The 24,264-nt window shown below is 41.7% G+C and overlaps 1 protein-coding gene across 5 annotated transcripts in view; it reads left to right on the top strand.

Moving 5' to 3' along the window:
• LOC143884316 (uncharacterized) overlaps nt 1-24,264 on the top strand; it is a 53,922-nt gene that overhangs the window by 22,137 nt on the left and 7,521 nt on the right. For 2 of the 5 annotated variants that reach the window (XM_077387823.1, XM_077387821.1), the window contains exons 2-4: nt 21,926-22,086; nt 22,191-22,325; nt 22,478-22,594. In XM_077387823.1, the coding sequence (XP_077243938.1) occupies nt 21,967-22,086; nt 22,191-22,325; nt 22,478-22,594 (372 nt within the window). In that variant the 5' untranslated portion in view covers nt 21,926-21,966. Of the gene's footprint in view, nt 1-21,913; nt 22,087-22,190; nt 22,326-22,477; nt 22,595-24,264 lie in introns of all 5 variants that reach the window. The other 3 variants (XM_077387825.1, XM_077387824.1, XM_077387822.1) reach the window with 2 other exon arrangements.

The following is a 24,264-nucleotide window of genomic DNA, read 5'->3' as shown; positions in this document are numbered from 1 at the left end:
TCATACTGCCAAGGCCGCCCAAGGACATGATATGATGTCGGGTACTTTTTATTACACCATAGACCTGTGTTTTATGTTGAAGGTTAACTCTTGTAGGTGAGCAAGCTATTTGGCATGCCTTTCACTCAACTTCTGCCTCCCTTGTTGAAATTTATGAGCTTGATGGTCCGAATATCGTACAAATTCCCTCAGGCCCATATAATGCCGTCAAGAATACATGGCTTTTACTAGGTGCAAAGCGAACTTAGGTGCATATCCTCCTAGCTTCTCACTGTTGTACTCAACTGGTAGACCGCCTTGGCTCAAGACCGCACATATTCCCTTTTTCGAGGCATCACGGCCTACCTCAATTATCTTAGTTAAATCGGGAAGCGCCAACACTGGAGCTCTAGTCAGACAAGCCATTTGCTCTTCAAAGTCTTGTTGGGCAGTTGGGGCCAGACATAAAATCGGCCTTTCGCAGAAGATCCACAGTCAGAGTCTTAATCATACTAAACGGGTGTGGAAATCACTAATAAAAACTTGTCAATCCATGAAAGGATCGCACCTCATGAATGTTCCGAGGTATCGACCACTCAACTACGGCTGATACTTTGTCATCAAAGGTGTGGATACAAGTTGCAGGTACTTGATAACCTCGGAAGATGAGCTGTGGGCCATCTAGACACTTCTTAAAATTACCAAACAATTTCTTGGTTTTCAAAGTCCCTTGGACAGCTCGAAGGTAGATCAAATGATCTTCCTCACTCCGATTGTATACGAGGATGCTATCAAAGTAGACGTCAATGAAACTGCCAATGAAGGGTCGTCAAACATGGTTCATGACCCTCATGACGTGCGTTTGATAGGCCGAATGACATGACCGGCCTTTCAAATAACCTTTCTCGGGTTTTAAATGTCGTTTTCCACTCATCACTCGACCTAATCCGCATTTGATGATGATTGCCGCTTTTCAAATCAATCTTGGAAAAGACTGCGGCCCCACTCAACGAATCCAACTTATCATCTAGTGGAGATATCGGGAACTAATACTTAGTCGTGAAGTAGTTGATCGCGCGGCTGTCTACACACATTCTCCAAGTGCCATCAATCTTTGGCACAAGTTGGATGGGGACAACACAAGTACTTATGCTTTCATCGATGAAGCCCATCCTTAATACTTCTTCCACTTTTCTTCGTAGTTCTTCCTGCTCCTTAGGAGACGTGTTAATGCGCCTTGTTATGTAGCAAGGCCTTAGAAAGAATATCAATTGTTATGGAGCAAGGCCTCAGAAAGAATATCAATGTGGCGTTGGGCCCTCTTTCATAGGAGGCACGTCAAGTGGAAATTTTAGAGGAAAAACATCCTGGAACTCCTCAATGACCTTCATAACTTGAGGGTATAATGTGGCCATTCCATAATTAACACTGTCTGCTGAAAAGGTAGTGGCAACCAAAGCACTATACTTCAAAGGCCCCCATGACCTATTCAAACTCGGATCTGGAGAGGCATGTGATCCGCTTCTCAGGACCTGGCTTATTAATTTTCCCATTATGAGGTAAGAGAGTCACCTTCCATTGATTCTTGATTTATGGGGTAATACAGTCACCTTCTATTGATTATTCATTTATGAGGTATGAGAGTTACTTTTCGCCGATCCTTAAATAAAAGCATAGACTGTTTTCCGTTCATCGTAGACCATGCTACCGAGGCTGCCCAAGAAGGAATCACATGACATGCGTCAGCTACCTTATTCTACACCCTGGACTTGTGTTTAATGGTGAAGGTTTTTCTCCCCGTTTTTCACCATAGTCCCTAACTGGCCGATCAAATTTACTCAGGACCGAACCAATTCCCATTTTGTGGAATCACAGTCTACTTCTAATACTTCAGTGAAATCGGGAAGTATCAACTGCCAAGCTCTAGTCAAACTTGCCTTTTTCTCTTAAATGGCTCGTTGGGCCGTTGGGGAACACACAAAGTGCCACCTTCACCGCAATTCTTTACCCCCGACTTGTGTTTCATGGTGAAGGTGAAATCTTGTAGGTAAGAGATTCATTTGGCATGCCCTTAACTCAACTTCTGCAGCCCTTCTTGAAATTTAAAGGCTTGATGGTCCGAATATAGTACAAATTCCCTCCGAACCATATAATGCCTCCAATTGAACATGGCTTTTGCTATGACGAAAAGCTGTAGGTCATGAAGAGTACTTGAGTCTAGCTCCTCCAAGGTTTTCAGCGCGACTCTGTACACAATTCTCCATATGCTATCCTTCTTTGGCACAAGTAGAACGAGGCCAACAAAAGGACTTACACTTTCTCATATGTAGCCCATCCTTAGCAATTCTTCCACTTTTCAGCGTAGTTTCTCTTGGTCGTTATTGGTAAAAATAGTATCTCATGCTCATTAGGAGACATACGATAACGAACGGGCCTTGTTGGGGAGCACGGCCTCAAGAAGAAGATCGATGTGGCGTTGGACCTCTCTCATAAGAAGCAACTCATGTGGGAGCTCTTGAGGTAAAATATCCTGGACTCTTCAATGATATTCATAACTTGAGGAGTTAATGTGACCATGCCCATAACGCTTTCTGCTGAAAAGGTATTGGTAACTAAGGTAAATTTGACATTTGAGTCTCCCATGACCTTCTCAAGCTCGGATCTGGAGAGGCAAGTTATATGCTTCTTCACTGTAATTCCTAATTGGTCGATCAACTTGACTTAGGACCGAACCGATTCCCATTTTGAGGAATCACAATACTTCTAATACTTTAGTGAAATCGGGAAGTGCCAACTGTGGAGCTCTAATCAAACATGCCTTTTTCTCCTAAATGGCTCGTTGGGCCGTTGGCGTACACATAAAGTGCCACCTTCACCGTAATTCTTCATCCCGGACTTGTGTTTTATGGTGAAGGTGAACTCTTGTAGGTAAGCGACTCATTTGGCATGCCCTTCATTGAACCTCTGCAGCCCTCGTTGAAATTTAAAGGCTTGATGGTCCGAATATAGTACAAATTCCCTCCGGACTAGATAATGCCCCCAATTGAACATGACTTTTGCTCTGGCGAAAAGCTGTAGGTCATGTAGAGTACTTGAGTCTAGCTCCTCCAAGCTTTACACTTTAGTGCCGAATTGGTTGATCGGCTTGGCTCAAGACCGCACCGATTCCCATTTTGACGTTCCACAATCTACCCAAATACCTTTTTTAAATTGGGAGTACCAACACTTGAGCTCTAGCCGTACAAGCCATTTTCTTCAAAGGCTCGTTGGGCTGCTTCTCAGGGGCTGGATTATTAATTTCTCGTTTATGAGGTATGAGAATCGCCCTCCGCCGATCCTTCATTTATGAGATAAGAGTGTCACCTTACGACGATCCTTAATGAAGGAATAAACATTTTTCTCCCGATCATATTGGATGCTACATTCATACTACTACCAAGGTCGCTCAAGAAGGACATGACACGACGTGACACGACGTCAGCTACCTTATTCTCAATCACGGACTTGTGTTTTATGGCGAAGGTGAACTCTTGCAGGGAAGTGACCCATTTGGCATGCCTTTCTTTAAAAAAAAAAGATAACACCAAATTTCATTAATAATGAAAGCATTACATGGGGACGAGGCGTCCCCCTATTAGATCCCCTAAATTATTCATCCAATCCCATTCCCTCATGATTAACGAGGGCAGATTACAAGAGTTGAGGAATTACAGCCATGGTTCCTTAAATATTATACAAGTCTCCTCCCTCTCAATCCCCTCCTTTGCGAGGGTGGTCCGCCTTCGAGTTTGCAGAACGTCGCATATGATTGAGAGATGGTTTGATAATCCGAATCAAGTCCCGAATCTTGTCTAAAGTTTGACATAATCACCAAGGTCCACATTAGCGATTCGATGCCCACATGATCGTATTAGCTGAATCCCCTTTGACAATAAGAGGCCCCAAATTATTTGTTTTGTACCATTGGAGACCGAATAGCAATGCCTTTGTCTCAGCTTGATTGGCATCACAAACGTCAGTGGGTCCCGAATAAGTCATGATTGTTCTACCTTCCTCATCCCGAATGATCCCCCCAACCCTAGCCCTCCCTGGGTTACCTAGAGAACTACCATCAATGTTTAATTTGAACCATCCGTCGGGAGGCCGAGTCCATCGAGATGCTGGTATCACTGTACTCCTCCTCTCTAATATGAACTTGTTCCAATTCCGCAAGATGGTTCCCACAGTGTATGGTAGCCCCATCTTTGCTTTTGTCCATGCAATGATAAGAATTTTTTCTTCCAAAACAATATGTTGCCAAGTCTTTTCCTTGTTGTGAAATATCCAGTTGTTACGCTCCCGCCAAATACACCATAGAATGGCATATGGGATGGCGGCTCACATTGGTTGTCCAAGATGTCCCGTGAAGCCCCCTCCCCAATCAGTAATAATTTTCTAGACACGGCGTTGTGAGACCCGTGACATGCCACAAGCTCTAATAATTGACATCCATATGTTGTGAGCAAAAGAACAGTGTACCATCACCATTAGATGATCAAGATTCTCCTCATTGCGGCGCAAGCTCTAATAATTGACATCCATATGTTGTGAGCAAAAGAATAGTGTACCATTAGATTATCAAGATTTTCCTCCTCATTGCGGCACAGTGTACACTAGCGCGCGAGATGAATGCCCCGCCTCTTAAGTCGTTCGCATGTGTTGATACATTGGTAAGCAATAGTCCATGCAAAAGTAGCTATCCGGGGTAGGATGATAGGCTTCCACACACGAGCCCTTCTTGAAGATGTTTCACTTCCATCATTAAGTTTTTCGAAAAAAGTTCGCACCGAGAATCCACCATTTGCATCTGGTGTCCATATCCATTCATCCGAGTTGTTAGGGGAAAGATAGCATTTGGATAATAGAGCAAGTAATCTTCCAAGATTTGCAGTCTCCAAATGTTTAAGATTGCGTTGCATTATGATATCCCAAAATATATTACCAAACCCACCACCACGCGTCAGATATTCATATATCATCGCATCCGGGTTACTTGTGATACGATAAAGATCAAGGAAAGCATCTTTGAGAGTGCAATCACCAATCCATAAGTCCAACCAAAATTGGACCTGATCTCCGATACCATGTAAGAAAGGTTGAAAGTTGTCCCGAACAATATGTATTGACCGCCATGCCCCGGATCCTTTCCTAGAAGACGACCATTACATTCCCACCCCCCACCCGCAACCATACTTGTCCCTAATCCGTTGATGCCATAGTGCCTCCTTTTCCACCCCAAATCTCCATAGCCATTTTCCAAAAGTGCCCTGTTCCGAAGTCGTATCTTTCTGATTCCCAGCCCCCTTTACGTTTGGCTTTACACACCTTTTCTCATTTGAGTTTCAATCTTTTTCCTTCCTTTTTTCCTTTCCATAGAAAACCCCTCTGTAATTTTTCGATCCTCCTTGCGACTTTTACATGTATTTTGAAGAGGTACATGAAATACACATGCATATTCTATAATGCGGCTTTGATGAGAGCAATCCTTCCCCCGAATGAGAGATATTACTTCTTCCATGTACTCAACTTTCGCTTGATCCTTTCTATCACCGGATCCCACTGTGTAGCCTTAGGGATACCATATCCTAGCGGTAAGCCGAGATACTTAATTGGTAATTTAACAGTCAAGCACCCCATTAACGCAGCTAATTCCGCCATCCGCGTTTCATCCATATTAATCCCTTGTTAAAGTATAAAAGATAAATAACGCCTTTCTCCAATAGCTTAAGCTTTGGGAGAAGTTGGTTAGTTAACATGGTATCAGAGCCAAAGGTCTCGAGTTCAAACCTCCCGGATAGCAAAAAAAATCCACATGCAATGGTCGGCCTAAACTGGGAGCACATGTGTCACGTGTTTGCCAAGTGGGCCACACGTGCGGGGGAGTGTTAAAGTACAAAAGATAAATAACGCCTTTCTCCAATAGCTTAAGCTTTTGGAGAAGTTGGTTAGTTAACTGCACCTGCAGATTTGGCAAAATTGATCTTCAAACCAGAAATGATTTCGAACCACCAAAAGATATGCCTAACATTCCGCATGCTTCCCCACCATCTTTGATTAATAGAATTGTGTCATATGGAAATTGTAGATGGGAAATGGTAGTAGAATTTTGACAAGGTCTAAGTCCAGTGATATAACCCATTTGTTCAGCTCCCGAGATTAGCTGGCTTAACGCTTCCGTTACCATAATAAATAAGGGGATAGTGGATCACCTTGTCGTAAGCTGCGCGAGCTGCCGAAAAAACCTTTCGAGGATCCCTTTACCAGGACCGAGAATCCATGCACGAATCCAGCGTCTCCATCACACACCAAAGCCCATCCTCCCCATCACATAATCCAAAAATCGCCAATCTACATGATCATAAGCCTTTTCCAGGTCCATCCTCATGATAATGCCACTACTTCCCTTCCTTTTCACTGTATCTAGAACTTCATTGGCTATGAGTATTCCATCCAGAATTTACATATGTCCGACAAAAGCACCTTGATACCTTGAAATAATATTCCCCATAACCGTTGAAAGTCTCCGGGCAAGAACCTTTGCCAACAACTTATATAAACTATGGATAAGGCTAATAGGTTGGAAATCCTTCAATTCGACCGCACCTCCAATTTTCGGTATAAGTGTGATGAATGTAGTGTTGGCTTCTTTGTTGATTATGCCTCTCTCATGAAATTCCATCATAAACGACAGTACCTCATTTTTTATAAGATCCCAGTATCGTAGGTAAAAGCCCATCGGAAATCCATCCGGTCCTGGAGCCTTTCACTCAACTTCTGCTGCTCTTGTTGAAATTTAAAGGCTTGATGGTCCGAATATAGTACAAATTCCCTCTGGACTAGGTAATGCTGCCAATAGTACATGGCTTATACTCCGGTGAAAAGCTGTAGGTCATGTAGAGTACTTGATTGTAGTTGCTCCAAGCTTTTTACTTTAGTGCCCAATTGGTTGACCGGCTTGGCTCAAGTCCACACCAATTCCCATTTTGAGGCATCACAATCTACCTAAATATCTTTGTGAAATCGAGATTTGCCAACATTGGAGCCTTAGTCATACAAGCCTTTTTCTCCTCAAAGGCTTGTTGGGCTACTGGGGTCCACATAAAGTTGCCCGTCCACGTAAGATCCATAATCAGAGCCATAATCATGCTAAATGAGTTTGTAAAGCACTGATAAAAACTAGCCGATCCGTAAAAAGATCACATCTCATGAATGTTCCGAGGTATCCACCACTCAACTACGATTGCTACTTTGTCGTCATAGGGGTGGATACTAGTTGATGATACTTGATATCTCTGAAAGTTGTGCTCTGCGACCATCCAAACCTACTTCCTAAAACTGACAAATATTTTCTTGGTCTTCAAAGTCTCTGGAACGACTCGAAGGTGGTCCAAATGACTTGACTCACTCCGATTGTATATGAGGATCTCATCAAAGTAGACGACAATGGAATTGCCAATGAAGGGTCGATCGTCCACTCATCATTCGGCCTAATCCGCATTTGATGATGACCGCTTTTCAGGTCGATCTTAGAGAAGGCTGTGGCCCCACTCGACTGATCCAACATATTATTTAGTTGAGGTATGGGGAACTGATGGTTTGGACATATCCAACGTAGGCCTTTGGATGCTCCAGTGAGAAGAGGCGACTCGAGCCAAATTGATGGAGTAAAAGGAGGTAGGGCCAGACCGAAAACAACTTGGGTAGAAACAGTGAGGAAAGACTTGATAGCTAGAAACATAACAAAGAACATGACGTTGGATAGGATAGAATGGAAGAAAATGATCCACATAGAAGAACCCAACTAGAGCCAGTATTAGAGCCGGTAGATTCCTTCTTCATGAAATTTTTCTCAAGGATTTATTTAGCCGACCCCAATTAGTTTGGGACAAAGGCTTTGTTGATTTGCGTTGAGAGGTATGGGGAACTGATACTTAATCATGATGTTCGTGATGTAATTGATCGTGCGACTGTCTATACACATTCTCTAAGTGCCATCCTTCTTTGGCACTAGTAGGGTGCGGACAACACAAAGACTTATGATTTGTCTTAAGCTCATTTGATGTGGCTCAAAGAAGGTGTGGCCCAAAGGAGGAGAAATATGAGAAAGAGGGGAAAGAGAGGCATAAGAGGATGAGAAGAAGAATAGAAGCGAAAGAGACTAGCAGAGGAGGAGGGGAAGAAGGAGAAAGAGGGAGGAAGGGGAGAAATAGGGGAGAATCTATATTCTCAATTCATTAATTCATCATTAAAATCGAAAAACCCTAATACATGGTGGTCTTATATAGGCCATTAAAATAACTTGGAAAATAAAAGCCCTAAAAACTAAAACAGGGAAATAAAAATCCTAAAATAAAATGACATGAAAATAAAAATCATAAAAGTTCTAATTGGCAAATATGCCACTTATTGGGCCTACAATACGCATCACCATCCTTAGCACTTCTTCCACTTTTCAGGTAGTTTCTCCTACTCCTTTGGAGACATGTGGTGGTAACAGGCCTTGTTAGGGTGTGGGTCCTCCGAAAGAATATCGATGTGGAGCTGGACCTCTGTCATACTAGGTAACTCAGGTGAGCTATTGAGGAAAAACGTCCTGGAACTCTTCAATGACCTTCATAACTTGAGAGGATAATGTGGCCATTGCCACATTAACTCTCTACTAAAAAGGAAGTGGCAACTAATGGCAAATATGACTTCAAGTCCATGATCTCAAACTCGGGTCTAGAGAGGCAAGTGATCCGCTTCTCAGGAGCTTGCTTATTAATTTCACCTTTACAAAGTAGGAGTGTCACCTTCCGCTGATCCTTTGTTTATGAGGTAAGAGAGTCACCTTCTGCCGATCCTTAATGAAGGAATAGACATTTCACCTTCCACCGATCCTTAATGAAGGAATATACATTTTTCTTCCCATCATAGTGGACGCTACGGTCATACTACTAGGGCTGCCCACAAAGGACATGTCATGACATCTGCAACCTTATTCTGCAGATCGAACTTGTGTTTGATGGTGAACTCTTGCAGGTAAGCGCTACTCCTTTGGCATGCCTTTGACTCAACTTTTGCTGCCCTTGTCTAAATTTAAGGGCTTGATGTTCAGAATATAGTACAACAAATTCCCTCTCAACCAGATAATGTGGCCAAAAGTACAAGGCTTTTACTATGGGTAAAAGCTCCAAGTCATATGTAGTGTACTTGAGTGCATCTCCTCCCAACTTATCACTATAGTACCCAACTGGTCGATCGGCTTGGCTCTGGACTGCAGCGATTCCCATTTTTGAGGCATCACAGTCTACCTCAAATACCTTAGTGAAATCGCGAAGTGCCACTCTAGAGCTTTAGGCGGACAAGCATTTTTCTCCAAAGACTCGTTGGGCACTAGTGTATACATATAGTCGCTGTTCCGCATTAGAACCGTAATCGGAGCCATAATCTTTTTTGAGGCATCACAGTCCAAGGTTTTAAATTTTGGTTTCAGAATGCGTTTCGCTCCTCACCGAAACCGAAATTTTTGCTGAAATTTCAAAATTTCGTTTGAAATCCTACGAAATAAAAAAAAGTTGGTTTTTATCCCCCCTGAAATTTCGGGCAATATTAAATAATGAATAAAATCAAATCTTTTCGAAAAAGAAATTTCAATCGAAATAAAGTAACGTTTTGGGTCCAACCAATTTCGATTTCGGTATCGACCGAAACCCAAAATTTCGGATTTCGGTCGAAATTTAAAACCTTGTCAGAGTCTACCTCAAATACCTTAGTGAAATCGCGAAGTGCCAAGTTTGGAGCTTTAGACTAACAAGCATTTTTTCTCCTAAGGTTCGTTGGGCACTAGTCTATACATAAAGTTGCCCTTATGCATTAGAGCCGTAATCGGAACCATAATCATGCTAAACGGGTGTGTAAAACACTGATAAAAGCTAGCAGATCTGTGAAATGAATGTTCTGAGGTGTTAACCACTCAACTACGACTGCTACTTTGTCGTCATAGAGGCAGGTACTAGCTACATATACTTGAAATCCTGCCTGTGAAGATGAGCTTTGGGGCCATCTAGATGCACTTATTAAAATTGACAAGTGTAGTTTCTCTGTCGTCAAAGTCTCTAGGACGGCTCGAAGGTGTTCCAAATGATCTTCTTCACTCCAACTATATATGAGGATGTCATCAAAGTAGATTACAACGAAACTGCCAATAAAAGGGTTGTAAAACCTTGTTCATTACCCTATTGAACGTGCTCGCAGCGGTTGAGAGGATGAATGGCATTACCAGGCATTCAAATAATCTTTTAGTGGTTTTAAGGGCCGTCTTCCTCTCCGCATATGATGATAGCCTCTCTTCATATGAATCTTGGAGAAGGTCGTGCCCCACAACCCACTCAACTGATCCAACATATCATTTGCCTCAGTTCGACTGTATGCGAGGATGTCATCGAAGTAGACGTCATTGAAACTGCCAATGAAGGATAGTAAAACCTGGTTCATGATCCTCATGAACGTTCTCGATGCGTTTGATAGACCGAACTGCATAACTAGCCATTCAAATAACCTTTTTGGTGTTTTAAAGGCCATCTTTAACTCATCACCAGGCCAAATCCACATCTGATAATACCCACTCTTCAGGTCGATCTTGGAGAAGACCGTGGCTCCACTCAACCGATCCAACATACATTTTAGTTGAGTTATAGGGAATCGTTATTGAATCGTGATGCGGTTGATTGCGCGACATACATTCTCCATATGCCATCCTTCTTCGTCACAAGTAGGACGGGGACAACACAAGGACATATGCTTTCTCCAATAAAGCCCATTCTTAGCTATTCTTCCACTTTTCGGTGTAGTTTCTTCGGGAGACATACTATAATGGGCCTTGTTAGGGAGCACGACCCTAGGAAGAAGATAGATGTGGCATTCGAAGCCTCATAGGAGGCAACTCAGATGGAGCTCTTGTGGAAAAAAGCATCCTATAATGGGTCTTGTTAGGGAGCACGACCCTAGGAAGAAGATAGATGTGGTGTTGGAAGCCTCTCATAGGAGGCAATTCAGATGGGAGCTCTTGTGGAAAACCATCCTAAAACTCTTCAATGGAGATAATGTGTTCATTCCCTCATTAACACTGCCTGTGGCAACTAAGGCAAATTTGACTTCATGTCCCCCATGACCTCCTAGAACTCAGATCCGGAGAGGTAAGTGATCCGCTTATCAGGAGTTGGCTTATTAATTTTCCCTTTATGAGGTAAGAGAGTCACCTTCCGCCGATCCTTCATTTATGAGGTAAGAGAGTCACCTTCTGTTGATCGTAAATGAAGGAATGTTTATTTTTCTGCCCATCATAATGGATGCTACGGCCATACTTACAGGGCCGCGCAAGAAAGACATGACATGACATGACGTTGGCTACCTTATCCTGCTCCCCGGATTTACTTTATGGTGAAGGTGAACTCTTGCTGGTAAGCGATCCATTTGGCATGCCTTTGACTTAAGTTTTACTGCTCTTGTTGAAATTTAAGTGCTTGATGTTCCGAATATAGTACAAATTCCCTCTGGACCAGTTAATGCCGCCAATAGTATAGGGATTTTACTATGGCGAAAAGCTTCAGGTCATATGTAGAGTACCTGTGTGAAGCTCCTCTTAGCTTCTCACTACAGTTCCCAACTAGTTGGACCGGCTTGGCTTAGGACTGCACCTATTTCTATTTTTGAGGCATCACAATCTACCAGAAAATACCTTAGTGAAATCAGGAAGTTCCAACACAAGAGCTTTAGTCGGATAAACCTTTTTCTCTTCAAAGGTTCATTGGGCCGCTAGGGCCCACATAAAGCCACCTTTGTGCATAAAATCCGTAATCGGTGTTATAATCATGCTAAACGGGTGTGTAAAGCCCTGATAAAACTGGTTGATCCGTGAAAGGATCGCATCTAATGAATGTTCCGAGGTGTTGGCTACACAACTGCGTTCCAGGTGAGCTGTGGGGCCACTTCTTAAAATTGACAAACAATTTCACAGCCTTCAAAGTTTCTAGGATTGTTCGGAGGTGGTCCGAATGATCTGCCTCACTTCTACCATATAGGAGTATGTCATCAAAGTAGACGACAACGAAACTGCGATTGAAGGGTCGTAAAACCAAGTTCATGACCCTTATGAACGTACAAGGTGCGTTTGATAGGCTAAACGGCATAACCAGGACCCTCTCCGATGTTTTAAAGGCAGTCTTCCACCCTTCACTCGGCCTTATCCGCATGTGATGATAACTACTCAGGTCGATATTGGAGAAGATTGTGGCTCCCACTTAACTGATTAAACGTATCATCTAGTCGAGGTATAGGGAATCGATACGTAATCGTGATGCGATTGATCTACTTTTCGGAGTAGTTCCCCTATTCCGTAGTAGGCATGCAGTAAGGGGCCTTGTTAGGGAGCATAGTCTCATGAAGAAGATCAATGTGGCTCTGGACCTGTCACTTAGGAGGCAACTTAGGTGGGAGCTCTTAAGGAAAAATCTCCTGTTACTTTTCAACGACCTTCATAAATTGAGGGGATAATTTGGCCATTCCCTCATTAACACTTTCTATTGCAAAGGTAGTGGCAACGAAGGAAAATATGACTTTAGAGTACCCCATGACCTCCTCAAACTTGGATATGAAGAGGCAAGTGATCCGCATTGTATGAGATTGACTTATTAAATTTTCCCTTTATGGAGGTAACATAGTCACCTTCCATTGATCATTTATGAGGACGTGAAATGACATGATGTTGGCTACCTTATTTTGCACCCCGGACTTGTGTTTTATGGTAAAGGTGAGCTTTTGCAGGTAAGCGTCCCATTTGGCATGCCTTTCACTCAACTTCTGCTGCACTTGTTGAAATTTAAGGGCTTGATGATCCAAATATAGTACAAATTGCCTCTGGACCAGATAATGCCGCCAATAGTACAATCCAGTGTTTAAAAACGCGGTTTTGACGCGGAACGCGGCCGAAGAAAATCCTTGTCGACTCGACGCGGATGCGGTCAAGAACACGGTTGACGCGGCCAAGTCAGATGAGTCGTAGTTTTTTTTAAATAAATGGAAAAAATTCAAAAAAATAGAAATAATGTAAAAATAAGTATTAAAGTATCATTAGTAACTAAATCAATTTTTTTTTACTGGTACCCCCTTTAATATCGGCCTATTGGCTATTCAAGTTGACTATCAAATGGCTGCCTATCAAATGGATGGCTTGGATCATCTACGCAATTAAAAAAGAAACGGCAAGTGAGGAGTTTAAATGAACATTGTAAGTTGTAATAGCCTGCAAAGCATGCTTCTAGATTTAGAATGGCACTTGTCTCCACAAAATATATTAAATTAATCCCACACAGAATCAGTTGCCGCCCATGCATCATTTATAATTTCAACGGACCGCCAAATTTTTCTGAGTTTTGAACATCGAAAAATCCACCAGCATTTATATCCCTGGCAGTGTGATATAAATGCCATTTACAATTTCAAAGCAATTTGGAAAAGGAATTTTCTTTTTCTTAATTACTTATATTAAGGGAAGTGATATATGTGCTCCATTTTTTACTCGGGACAGCCACCTCAAGGTCCTCAAGTGTGTTTGTAGCATTTCTTTAACTTAAAGGGGCTGTCCCAAGTAAGAACAAGGGCCCAACGTGTCATTTAATGCACTGTACCCCTTTTTTTTTTCTTGGGACAGCCACCTTCATGTGTTTATGTCTGTTTTTTTACAAAGATGGGGGGCTGTCCCGGGTAAGACAGGGCCGGATGTATGATTTCCCTAATAAATACTTTATTGTAGGGTTTCATTACCTTAGCAGATAAGGAAACTAGAAAAGAACCTTTCTTCTTTTCCTCCTAAGTCCTAACAAAGAAATGCACAAAAACCAGAAAGAATTTTTCTTCTTCTGCCGAAAATTGAAAGCCCAACTGGCAGGAAACCACGCAAGGAGGGTTTATCATAGGCTTTAGATGTGGGTTTGCTTCCACAAAAAGAAAACAGTGGATGAAGGCAATGGCAAAAGGTTTTTGCACAAGAAACTAAGGGAGATCGAGCTTTTCTTTGGATGAATAGAAATGCGAGACATTCAACACAAATTTATAGGTTTGAATCGTATCATTTTTGTTGAATAAATCAAGCACGGATCTTTCTTTTTTTTGTCTTTTTAAGCCTTAGATTCATAAATATGTTTTGGGAAGATCAACCAGTGGGAGAAGTCACGGATCGCCAAGATTCTCCTGCTGGTCGATCCCATCCAAGAGAAAAGTAATATTCGTGTTTGACTCGGCCCGGACTCGCCGAGTCTGCTACTCCAAAATGCGGTCTTCACGAAACCGAGTCGACTCGGCCGAGTTCCGTGCCGAGTCAACGAGTTTTTAAACACTGGTACAATCCTTTTACTATGGCTAAAAGCTTTAAGCCATATCTAGAGTACTTGAGTGCAACTTCCCATTGTAGAACCCAGCTGGTTGAATTGCTTGGCTCGGGACCGCACTGATTCCCATTTTTTGAGGCATCAATGTCTACCTCAAATACCTTAGTGAAATCGACAAGTGCTAACACGTCAGGCAAGCCTTTTTCTCTTGCAAGGCTCGTTGGGCCGCTTGGATCATCAGAAAGTCTTCCTTCCGCATAAGATCCTTAATCAGAGCTATAATCATGCTAAACAAGTGTGTAAAGCACTGATAAACTAGTTCATGACCCTCATCAACGTGCTAGGTGCGTTTGAAAGGCCGAACGACATAACCAATCTTTCTCGGGTTTTAAAGGTTGTCTCCCACTTATCACCTCACCTAATCCGCATATGATGATAGCCGCTTTTAAGGTTGATCTTGGAGAAGACCGTGGCCCTGCACAACGGATCCAACATATCATTTAGTCGAGGTATGGGGAACTGATACTTAATCGTGATGCGCGATCAGCCCTACTCAACTAATCCAACATAACATTTTGTTGAGGTATGGGGAACCGATACTTAATCTTGATGCGGTTGATCGTCTACAGACATTCTCCAAGTGCTATCCTTCTTTGGCACAATTAGCGTGGGGGAAAACACATATGCTTATGATTTCTCTGATGAAGCCCATCCTTAACAATTCTTCCACTTTTCGGCGTAGTTTCTCCCGCTCCTCAGAAGACATGCGGTAATTAGTCCCTGGCAAATGGGTGGGCCGGTCCGGGCCGGGTTTGACCCGACTCGTACGGGTCCGGGTCAAAATGACCCGGAAAAATTTATGGGTCACGAATCTTGGACCCGCACTGGGCCCGTACGGGCCGGGTCGACACGCGGGTCACCCGTGTTTTTAGTAAATTTTTGTTTTTTCTGTTTTTTTTGTTTTTATAGGTATTTGCTAGCCACGTTCTCCAAAGGCTATTTCTCGCCCATCCTCTGCAATTGTATGTGTTAAGAGATTTGTCTTATTAGACGTGCTGAAAATTGCACGGAAATACTATTTCTGGAAAGGTGGCTAGCAATAATAAGTACCGAAAGAAGCTAGCAATAATAATCATAAGGTACTAAAGTTTTGGAGGAAAATTACGGAAAAAGTGCTGTAAAGTAGAAAAATTACGGAAAAAACTACTGAAAAAGGGTACCTTTATATGAGAATTACGGAAAAAACTAAAAAGAAGAGGTATAGAAATATGACAATTACGGAAAAACTACTTTGTTTCACTTCTACGGGCACTCGCGGGTCCACCCGGACCAGCCCAGTTTTGACGGGCCGGGTTGACCTGCGGGTCAACTTAGAAACAGTGACAAAATGTTGACCCGGACCCGAAAATTACGGGCGGGCCGGGTCGACCTCCGGGTCCGGGTCAATTCTTGCTAGGTCTAGCGGTAATAGGCTTTATTAGGGAGCATGGTCTCAGGAAGAAGATCAATATGGCGCTGGACCTATCTCATAGGAGGCAACTCAGGAGGGTGCTCTTGAGGAAAAAACATCGTGTAACCCTTCAATGACCTTCATAACTTGAGGGGATAATGTGGCCATTCCTTCATTGACACTATCTACTGAAATGGTAGTGGCAACTAAGGCAAATATGTCTTTAGTGTCTCCCATGACCTCCTCAAACCCGGATCTAGAGAGGCAAGTGATCCGCTTCTTACGAGCTGACTTATTAATTTCCCCTTGATGAGGTAAGAGAGTCGCCTTCCGTCGATTATTTATTTACGAGGTAATAGTGTCACCTTTAGCATTTATATCAGCATGCGAGAAGATCTGCTAATTCTATTGCAGGTAAGTTGGCAAAAGATGGAGTTTCTAAGTAGGTTTTAGAGCTTTTTGATTTTTTACCACCCTAATTGTATAATTGTAGGGTTGCAGGGTTGTCTCTGTTTTCTTGGTTTGTATCTGTGTATTTGTACTTGAGGGGGGACCTTCTCAGTCTTCTTTTTAATGAATTCTGTTACCATTCAAAAAAAAAAAAAAGTGTCACCTTTAACATATTCTTAATGAAGGAAAAGTCATTTTTCTGCCCATCATAATCGATATTACGGCCATACTGCTAGGGCCACCATGAAGGGCATGAAATGACATGAGGTCGCTACCTTTTTCTGCACCCCAAACTTATGTTTTTGGTGAAGATGAACTCTTGCAAGTAAGCAACCCATTTCACATGCCTTTCACTTAACTTCAAGCTGTGTTTGGAGAACGTGCTTCCCAGTCTGCCACCCAATAACAAGCTGTGTTTGGAGGAACAAATGATGAGACCAAAGTAGTAGATTATAACTTGAACATGGTCGAAGTATAAAGAATTATGGTTTCTCTATTGCCTTATTGCTAGAGTTTCGAGGCATGTTGCTCCAACATTTAAGTTATTCATGAATGAGTTTTACTTCTGTCATACTACCCATAAGACTGAGTTCTACCTTTGCAATGCTTACACCAAAGTTTTTTTTTGAATGGTTACACCTACGATTATTAATACTTTGATATGAGAGACTTTTAACCCCAAAATATGGTCAAAGAAATCTACAAGATGTAAAGGTCTTGCCAATGTGGTGAAAAAGTGATAAGTTCTTCATATCAACTGGATATAGAGGGTTGCTAAAAAGGACAAATTCTAGTAAGTTTTGGATTGTGAACAAGCTTTGAGGGTCGCTTTCAAGGCTTTCTTTGTAAGCTTGATGTATAGAAGACATATCACAGGGAGAAATTCAAAGTAGCAACTGCATGAACAAGAAAGGCAAAATATGGCTAGGACTCGATTTGGAGCTTCAGTAAAGAAATGGGCTCATATGGGAGTTAAATGGTTACGTAGATGGTCTTTTATAATGTTTTGGAATTCTCTATAATCCCTTTGCTTCTCTATATACATAGCCCTTAGGGCCATCTCTTGAGACATGTAATGTTTATGAAGAACATAGCTTTTGCTTTCAACTTGAAGAATTCTTCTTTTCCTTACATCCTGAAGTAATTTCTCAATTGCCTTTGGGTTTGATGCCTTAGTTCAATGGTGTGATGTCTTAGAGTTCTATCTTTCCTTCTTTCTCCATCTTCCATGTTAATATATCTTCACCTGCTTTCTTTTTCTTGTTTGAAATTTGAAAGGCTCCCTATGATTGTGGATTTCGAATTTTAAAGTTCTCGTGGACAGTTAGGTTTTACTATATCATTGAAAGGGAACAATATGAACATATGATCTAAAAAACTGGCAGATGGTTTTAGACTTTGAGTCAATTTCAATCAATAGATTTATTTATTTTTATTTTTTTATTGATTAGGCTAATCTCAAAATCCAATGGTCAGATCAGACTGATTTCAAGTTGAATTGACATGAGAAACACTAGTTGTGAATTCTGAGACAGAATGTTCATATCTGATCTGTTTTTGAAAAGTTCCACTAAAGCCCTAATTTGAGTATATTTTGGTCCATTTGTATCCAAGTTAAAGATTGATTTGGCTATGCTTTATAAGTTCTACATCAACATATGATTGGGTCGAGTGGATGTTTCTTCATCTGGAGTTGGAATGAATTAGGTTCAGCCTCAAGTGAAAAAGATGGAAGTACCAGTCAATGAAACTAGCTCGTTTTATGACCCTGAGAAATGGGACTCCCAAGGGTTTTCTCGTCCTATTGTGTCCTCTGCTAGGGAGATCCACCATCCCTTATTAGTATTAGAATAAAGAAGCTCATCATGATTCTTTAGTGAGCTACTTCTAGTGAATTGTTAGATGGCTTCAGGGTCAGCAAGGATCAGGATCAGGCTGGAGGATAGACAGACAAATGGTAGATATTATAAGTTTTTCCAGAGCTTCTCTTTGCTCAATTCTGGCCGATATGGTATATTATCAGCCTTTTAAAGGTCATCTTAAGGCAACATTTTAGCACTCACATAGGAGAGGTTTCATTGTAGAAAGAGGAACAGCCATGTGAATAGTAAACGGCAAACAAACCTAGCTAGGAAATGGAAAATGTATCGTTTTGATTTTCTCACATTTTTGTGCATCCAAATGGACCCTTAGATTGGATGAGAATGAAAGGAAAGAATGAGATTGAATTGTAACGCGGGACGAGCGCAACCAACAAATAGAAAAATCCGAGCAAGAGAATATGAAGAATAATTGTGAGGCTTGATAGCCAACTCATGTTTTGGAGGCAAACTCCAAGACTAAGTGAAAGAATACTACTTCACAAAAGTCCAAAAACACCAAGTTCAATTCCATTAACTCTGAAAAAACCAAAAGTTGCTTTCAATTCGTATGAATTAATAAGAGAGTCTTAGCCTCAAAGGGCAATGAGCTACATAAGTAAAGAAAATAATATAATTGCACCCGGACTAATTAGAAGAGCCTAACTAAGGGCTGCTGTTAAAAGAAAGTTACCTACACTAGATGACTAACATAGGAAATAATAAATTAGATAACGAAAGATGCTTAAAAGTCCAAGAAGAGTTTCTGCAAATCTTGGCAACCACTTGAACAAAAATCTTGGCTACTATTAATGTGGAGAATGTTGCCAAATTGAGTATGTGGGCAGTAGCCAATGTTGGGATGTGTGGAAAGTTGCCAAAACTTGGGCTATTGGTGGGCCCTTTTGGGATGGTACCTCCATGCCATGTGGGCATGGATGATGTTCTCATGTGCTCCTGCATCAAATTGCCTCTGTTTTTTCCAACTGCAAATTCAAGAGAGGCCTTGCCTTATTGGCTTTTGTCTAACCCGCTCTAAAACCCACAACTCACAATTCTCCCCTCCAACGCCCATCCATATTGCGCTCACTGGAAAACAGGATTCCGAAAGAGGCTTTGCTTTGCCTTACCCGCTTTGATCTCAAAAGCTAATTATTATTTTGGATTTATTATTTTTACTATCTTGATTGTTTATGAGTGCTATGATTTGAATGTTACATTTGATATTGATATAAAGGTTCCTTAGGAACATCGTGCATTTATTATTGTATGTCATGTTAATAATTTATAGGCCTATCAATAAATTATGAGGGGGGGGAGGCCATGGCCCCCCTCATGCTCAATGTGCCTCCGCTCCTGGCGTGTAGTATTTCGTAAAATTATTGTAGGTCATGTTTTATTAATTTATATATTTTATGTAAATATAGGTCTTTAAAAATTTAATGCTTGTAGTATTTCGTAAAATTATTGTGTGTCATGTTAATAATTTATGTATTTTATGTAAATATATTATGTTTTCAATTGAGCTTTACAAATCGAAAGTTCAATTATTAATGGGTCTATGCAGAGAATTCATGGGCCAGGGATACGCTAGTGATACTTCTAGTCCCAATGGTCCACACAAAGAATATATACTGGTAGAGGAAGTGAGTTGTAATTTTTCATAGGAAATTGTCCACTAATAATATCTGAAACTTTTGAGGTTAATAACCTTGTGTTGATGGATATTATCAGCTAGGGATTTGCTAGGGGCCATTGCAGAAAGGCATTTCCGTGGCCGTCTGCTGCATGTGAGAGCAGCCACCTCAGATGAATAAATGAATAAGACAAAATCTGCTGGAAAGTGAGCCTGTGTGGCTGCTCTCACATTCAACAGACGGCTATGAAATGCCTTTCTGCGATGGTCACTAGCGAATTCCTATTAGCTATTAGTAGAAGCTTAGAATTAAATGGAAAGGAGATTTCTAATCCAATTATATAGAGTTAGAACATATGTGCAGAGTTCTAAAATGGGAAGTGATATCTACGCCCGTTTTGATCACCCAGCGCCGGTGCATCAATGACTAAAGGGGGGGCTAATGGACTTGATGTCAGAAGAATCCAATGGGTTTTACTGCCTCGTACATTGACGCTGGGTGTGGGTGATCAAAAGGCAAGATTAAAGGGTCATCATCTCTAAAAAAATGTATAGCCCCTGATGTTGCACATGCACTATTGGGGCCCTTATGCTCTTTAGAAATATTGTATTATTTTTCTTAATTTCATGGATCAATTTGATGAATCTGACCATAGATTGGTAAAAACAAATATTAAATGGATTGAGAGAACGATGCCTCATTGTCAAGGTCATTGGTAACGCACAATTTTTGGGTCCAAAGGGGCTAAATTTGTGTGAAATCAACACTAATGACTCGTAGACCATCAGAAGTCAACCTACTTGATCTTGGTCCCATTTAAAACGGACATACCATGCCGAAGATGAAACACTTGAAAAAGTTATAAAAAAAAAAAAAAAACTTTCCTCGGTAGAACGGTATAGACTAGGCTTAATTCAGGAAGGGCTTAGGTTTATCCAATTAAGGTGTTCTAAACAGGATTTGGTCAACCATAGTGGTCTCCAATAAAGTTCAGGAAAGAGCCTCACAGCCCGTCCTGCTAGAATTTTCATAGATTATTGAAGAATGAAATTCTTTTTTAGAGTGGAGCCAACTGATAATACTAGCCATAGGAGCCACAGGTATATGCCACGCTTAATGGTTGTGATGTTGACTCGCACCAAACTTCACGGTGGCATATATTTGTACTTCCATAAATTTACTATCCATCTTCAAAACATTGACACTTGGGGAAGGATATTATGAGATGTGCCTGTATGGTATAATATTCCCTCGCATAAGAGACTTAACCGTGGGTCCAATCTTGGCTTTGCCATAGCCTAATTAAAGATTGAAAAAAGATTCCAATAATCCATGTGGGGGCCTGCAAATGCACGCTTGAAACTAGGCTTGCTACTCAGGTGGGGCAGGTCGGGTTTTTCATAACCCTACCCTACCTGAGAAATTATCTCAGGTCGAGTCTAGTTTTTTTATGGCAAAGCCCGAGATTCGTAAACCCAACCCCATCCGAAATAGTTTCTCGAGTCGGGTCGGGTATAAGTTTAGCAGTGTAGTGACTAATTTTAAAGAGTGCTCAAAACAACACATCATCTAACTAAAAATATCCAGATTTATGTCATGAAGTGTATAAATTTCATAAGGAAGCTATTTTTTCACATCAGACATGGTCACCTCATTGAAAATAATGATATCAATATATTGGAACTTAAAAACCCGACCTAACCCAACCCAAGACCCTATGATTTCTAGACTGAACCAGGTTATTTAAGCGTCGGGTTTTGGGTTTTTTTTCTTCTTTAAATTGGATTGGTTTTTCAACCTAAAACCTGGCCAATCCAAGAGTCAAGACCCTATGATTTCTAAGCTCGACCATGGTTATTTTTGGGTCTGGTTGGGTAAAACTCGACCCAAGTTCCAACCCTTAATGAGCCTACCATGTGGTACAAAATGGTAAAACAGCCACAATGAGCCTACCATGTGGTACAAAATTCGGCATCAATGGCTAGAGAAATATACCAAGCGTTAACACCAGGCTTGGATAGTTTGAATCAATTATGATGTGCACGGCCTTAATTGGTTGTGATTTAGGGAGACTACTACTCGGTCCTTACAAAAATCAAAGGAAATTTAAGTTCTCTCATTATCTAACGACAGCATTATCATCAGTTCGAAGCAGAGGGAAAGCGGCAAAGCACTTCCCCTCTCCAATGGCACTCCATCACAGCCGTCCGTTCTCCGCCACTGGAGTAAGTTTACGCCGTCGATCGATGCCTTCCATCTCCAAAACCTTCTCCCGCTTTTCATGTTCAAGTTCTTTACACCCCAAGGTCGGTTTATTTAAGCACGCTCCTCTCTCTTCTTGTTTCTCGTTTCTCCTTTCTCTTGCTTGCCGCACGTGAGAGGTACCTGACGTGGTTTATGGTGGGCCCAGTTTCACAGGCCTTACACTAGCGTGATGATCGTTCCCACGGGCGTAGGCGCATCCATTGGCGGATTTGCCGGCGATTCTTTGCCGGTGGCTCGAGCTCTTGCCTCCGTCGTCGATTGTCTCATTTCTCACCCAAACGTCTATCTCTTCTCTAATCCCACTCTTGCCTCCCTTGTTTTGATAATGACACTCTTTTATTAAACATTTCTATTATATTCTCTTTAGCTTAGGAGAGATATATCCCTTTAGCTTACAAAAGTTTAAATCGATTTTTTTTTTTTCTAAAACAGGTGCTGAATGCAGCAATGCTGTATTGGCCGATGCCAAATACGCTTTACGTGGAAGGTTATGCACTTGACAGGTTCGCAGAAGGGTCATGGGCCCTTGAACCCGTTCACCAAAATAAGGTATGTATTTAAATTTTTTTTTTTTTCTTTTTCTTTTTTGTTCTAATCACTATACAGAAGCTTTAGAATTAAGCCCACATCTTGTGATCTGCCTGCATCAGAAGCTAATCAAACATTGCCCTCAAGCCTTGTGCAATCCATTCATGTGAGAAATCTTTATACTGCACACTGATTCGTCAAGTTTTGTTAACTGGCTTTTTCATGACACAGACGCATTCCATGAACCAATTCATAGGACCTAAGGCCCCACATGACTTAAGCTAATTGGATGCAAGGCGATATCTAGTAGCCACTAGATCCTATAACTCGAACGCTCAAGGTACATGGCCGCACCAAGAGTTAATGCAAAAGAATATATCACAAGTTCACAAGTCCAGCTTAGCTAGCTAAAGCTCACCAAGGAAGGAGGCACAACAATACCAAATCCCAATCTACCCAGTCTTGTGGCTACGTAATCCAAGGTGCATGCATGCACCATGGAGCAATTGGCAAGACTTCTAATATATACATATACATATACACACACATTGTTACCTAAGCCACACTGACATGCTCATAGCTAGTCATTTGACCTAGCCCACAAGACGTACCGCGATGCTAAGGATGCCACAACGTAGCCTCAACACTAATTTATATGTGCAATGCTGGTTGGAACCCAACCCAACATTGTCCTTGGTCCCCATCCTCAACCAAGGAAGTTGGAGCATCTCTGTAGATAACTCACAACTCGTACCCAAAGCTCCCTCAAGGTACATTTGAGCTGCACCACAATTCCCATCATCATACCTTGTGTAAGGCCAAGTCCCCGCATGATTCTTCAGCCAACCACCAAGATTCTGGTGCCTCATGAGCCTAAGGAGTTGAGGCAACCACCCACCTTAGTCGAGAGTGCCCTCCAAAGGTGCTGCCGAAACGTACTCCCATATTGGTAATGAAACTCATCTTGACTAGCACACTTATGCATGCCCGGTACTGACCAAGGGCCTCTAACACCCTAACATCCAGTCCGTTAGTCTATGCAATGCACCCATCCCTAGGCCTAGCATGATATTGTAATGTGTCACGACATGCCCATGTGCCTACCATGAGAAGCCAATTGATTTTCTTGTGACACTCCTCCACCTGATAACATCAATGCCCCTGTCGATCTCTATTACTCAGTTCTTCAATAGAAAACGGCCCGATCTTGCTAAAAACCGATCCCGCTGCATTTGACACTTTGACAACCTAACCTGTCCCGACCAACCTTGTCCCTTCGACACCACACTCCCGCAAACTCTTGAAGTCACTGCCTTCACTTGATTCACTCTTGAGTTATCAGTCAAATATTTGGTTTGATGTCCTCCAGTCCTCTGATTTTGAATCATCACAAATTGTTCCCTTGGGCTTAGCACTGTGCAACCAAGCATAAGATGAATAGATGATTTACTATGAACACTATAAAAAATAACAGGGTAATAAGAGGGTAGAGTGAAACGACGTGAACTCAAGCAATCCACTAATTCTCTTCGGCTTCTTAAATATTGGAGCGGTCATCCGAAACAACACTCGTGCCTGACTTCGACTCTAGCCCATAGAAATAAGTACACATCTTCTTAACTTCATTTTCTCCTTGTCACGCATCGCAGTATACTCAACTATGCTCCACTTACCTCAGAAGGCAATTCAAA

This window comes from Tasmannia lanceolata, unplaced genomic scaffold, assembly GCF_043159265.1.
Source record: "Tasmannia lanceolata isolate RefF3 unplaced genomic scaffold, GAP_Taslan_0.1 ptg000008l, whole genome shotgun sequence".
In the NCBI taxonomy this organism is placed as follows: domain Eukaryota; kingdom Viridiplantae; phylum Streptophyta; class Magnoliopsida; order Canellales; family Winteraceae; genus Tasmannia; species Tasmannia lanceolata.
This window is presented reverse-complemented; position numbering and strand designations above follow the sequence as displayed.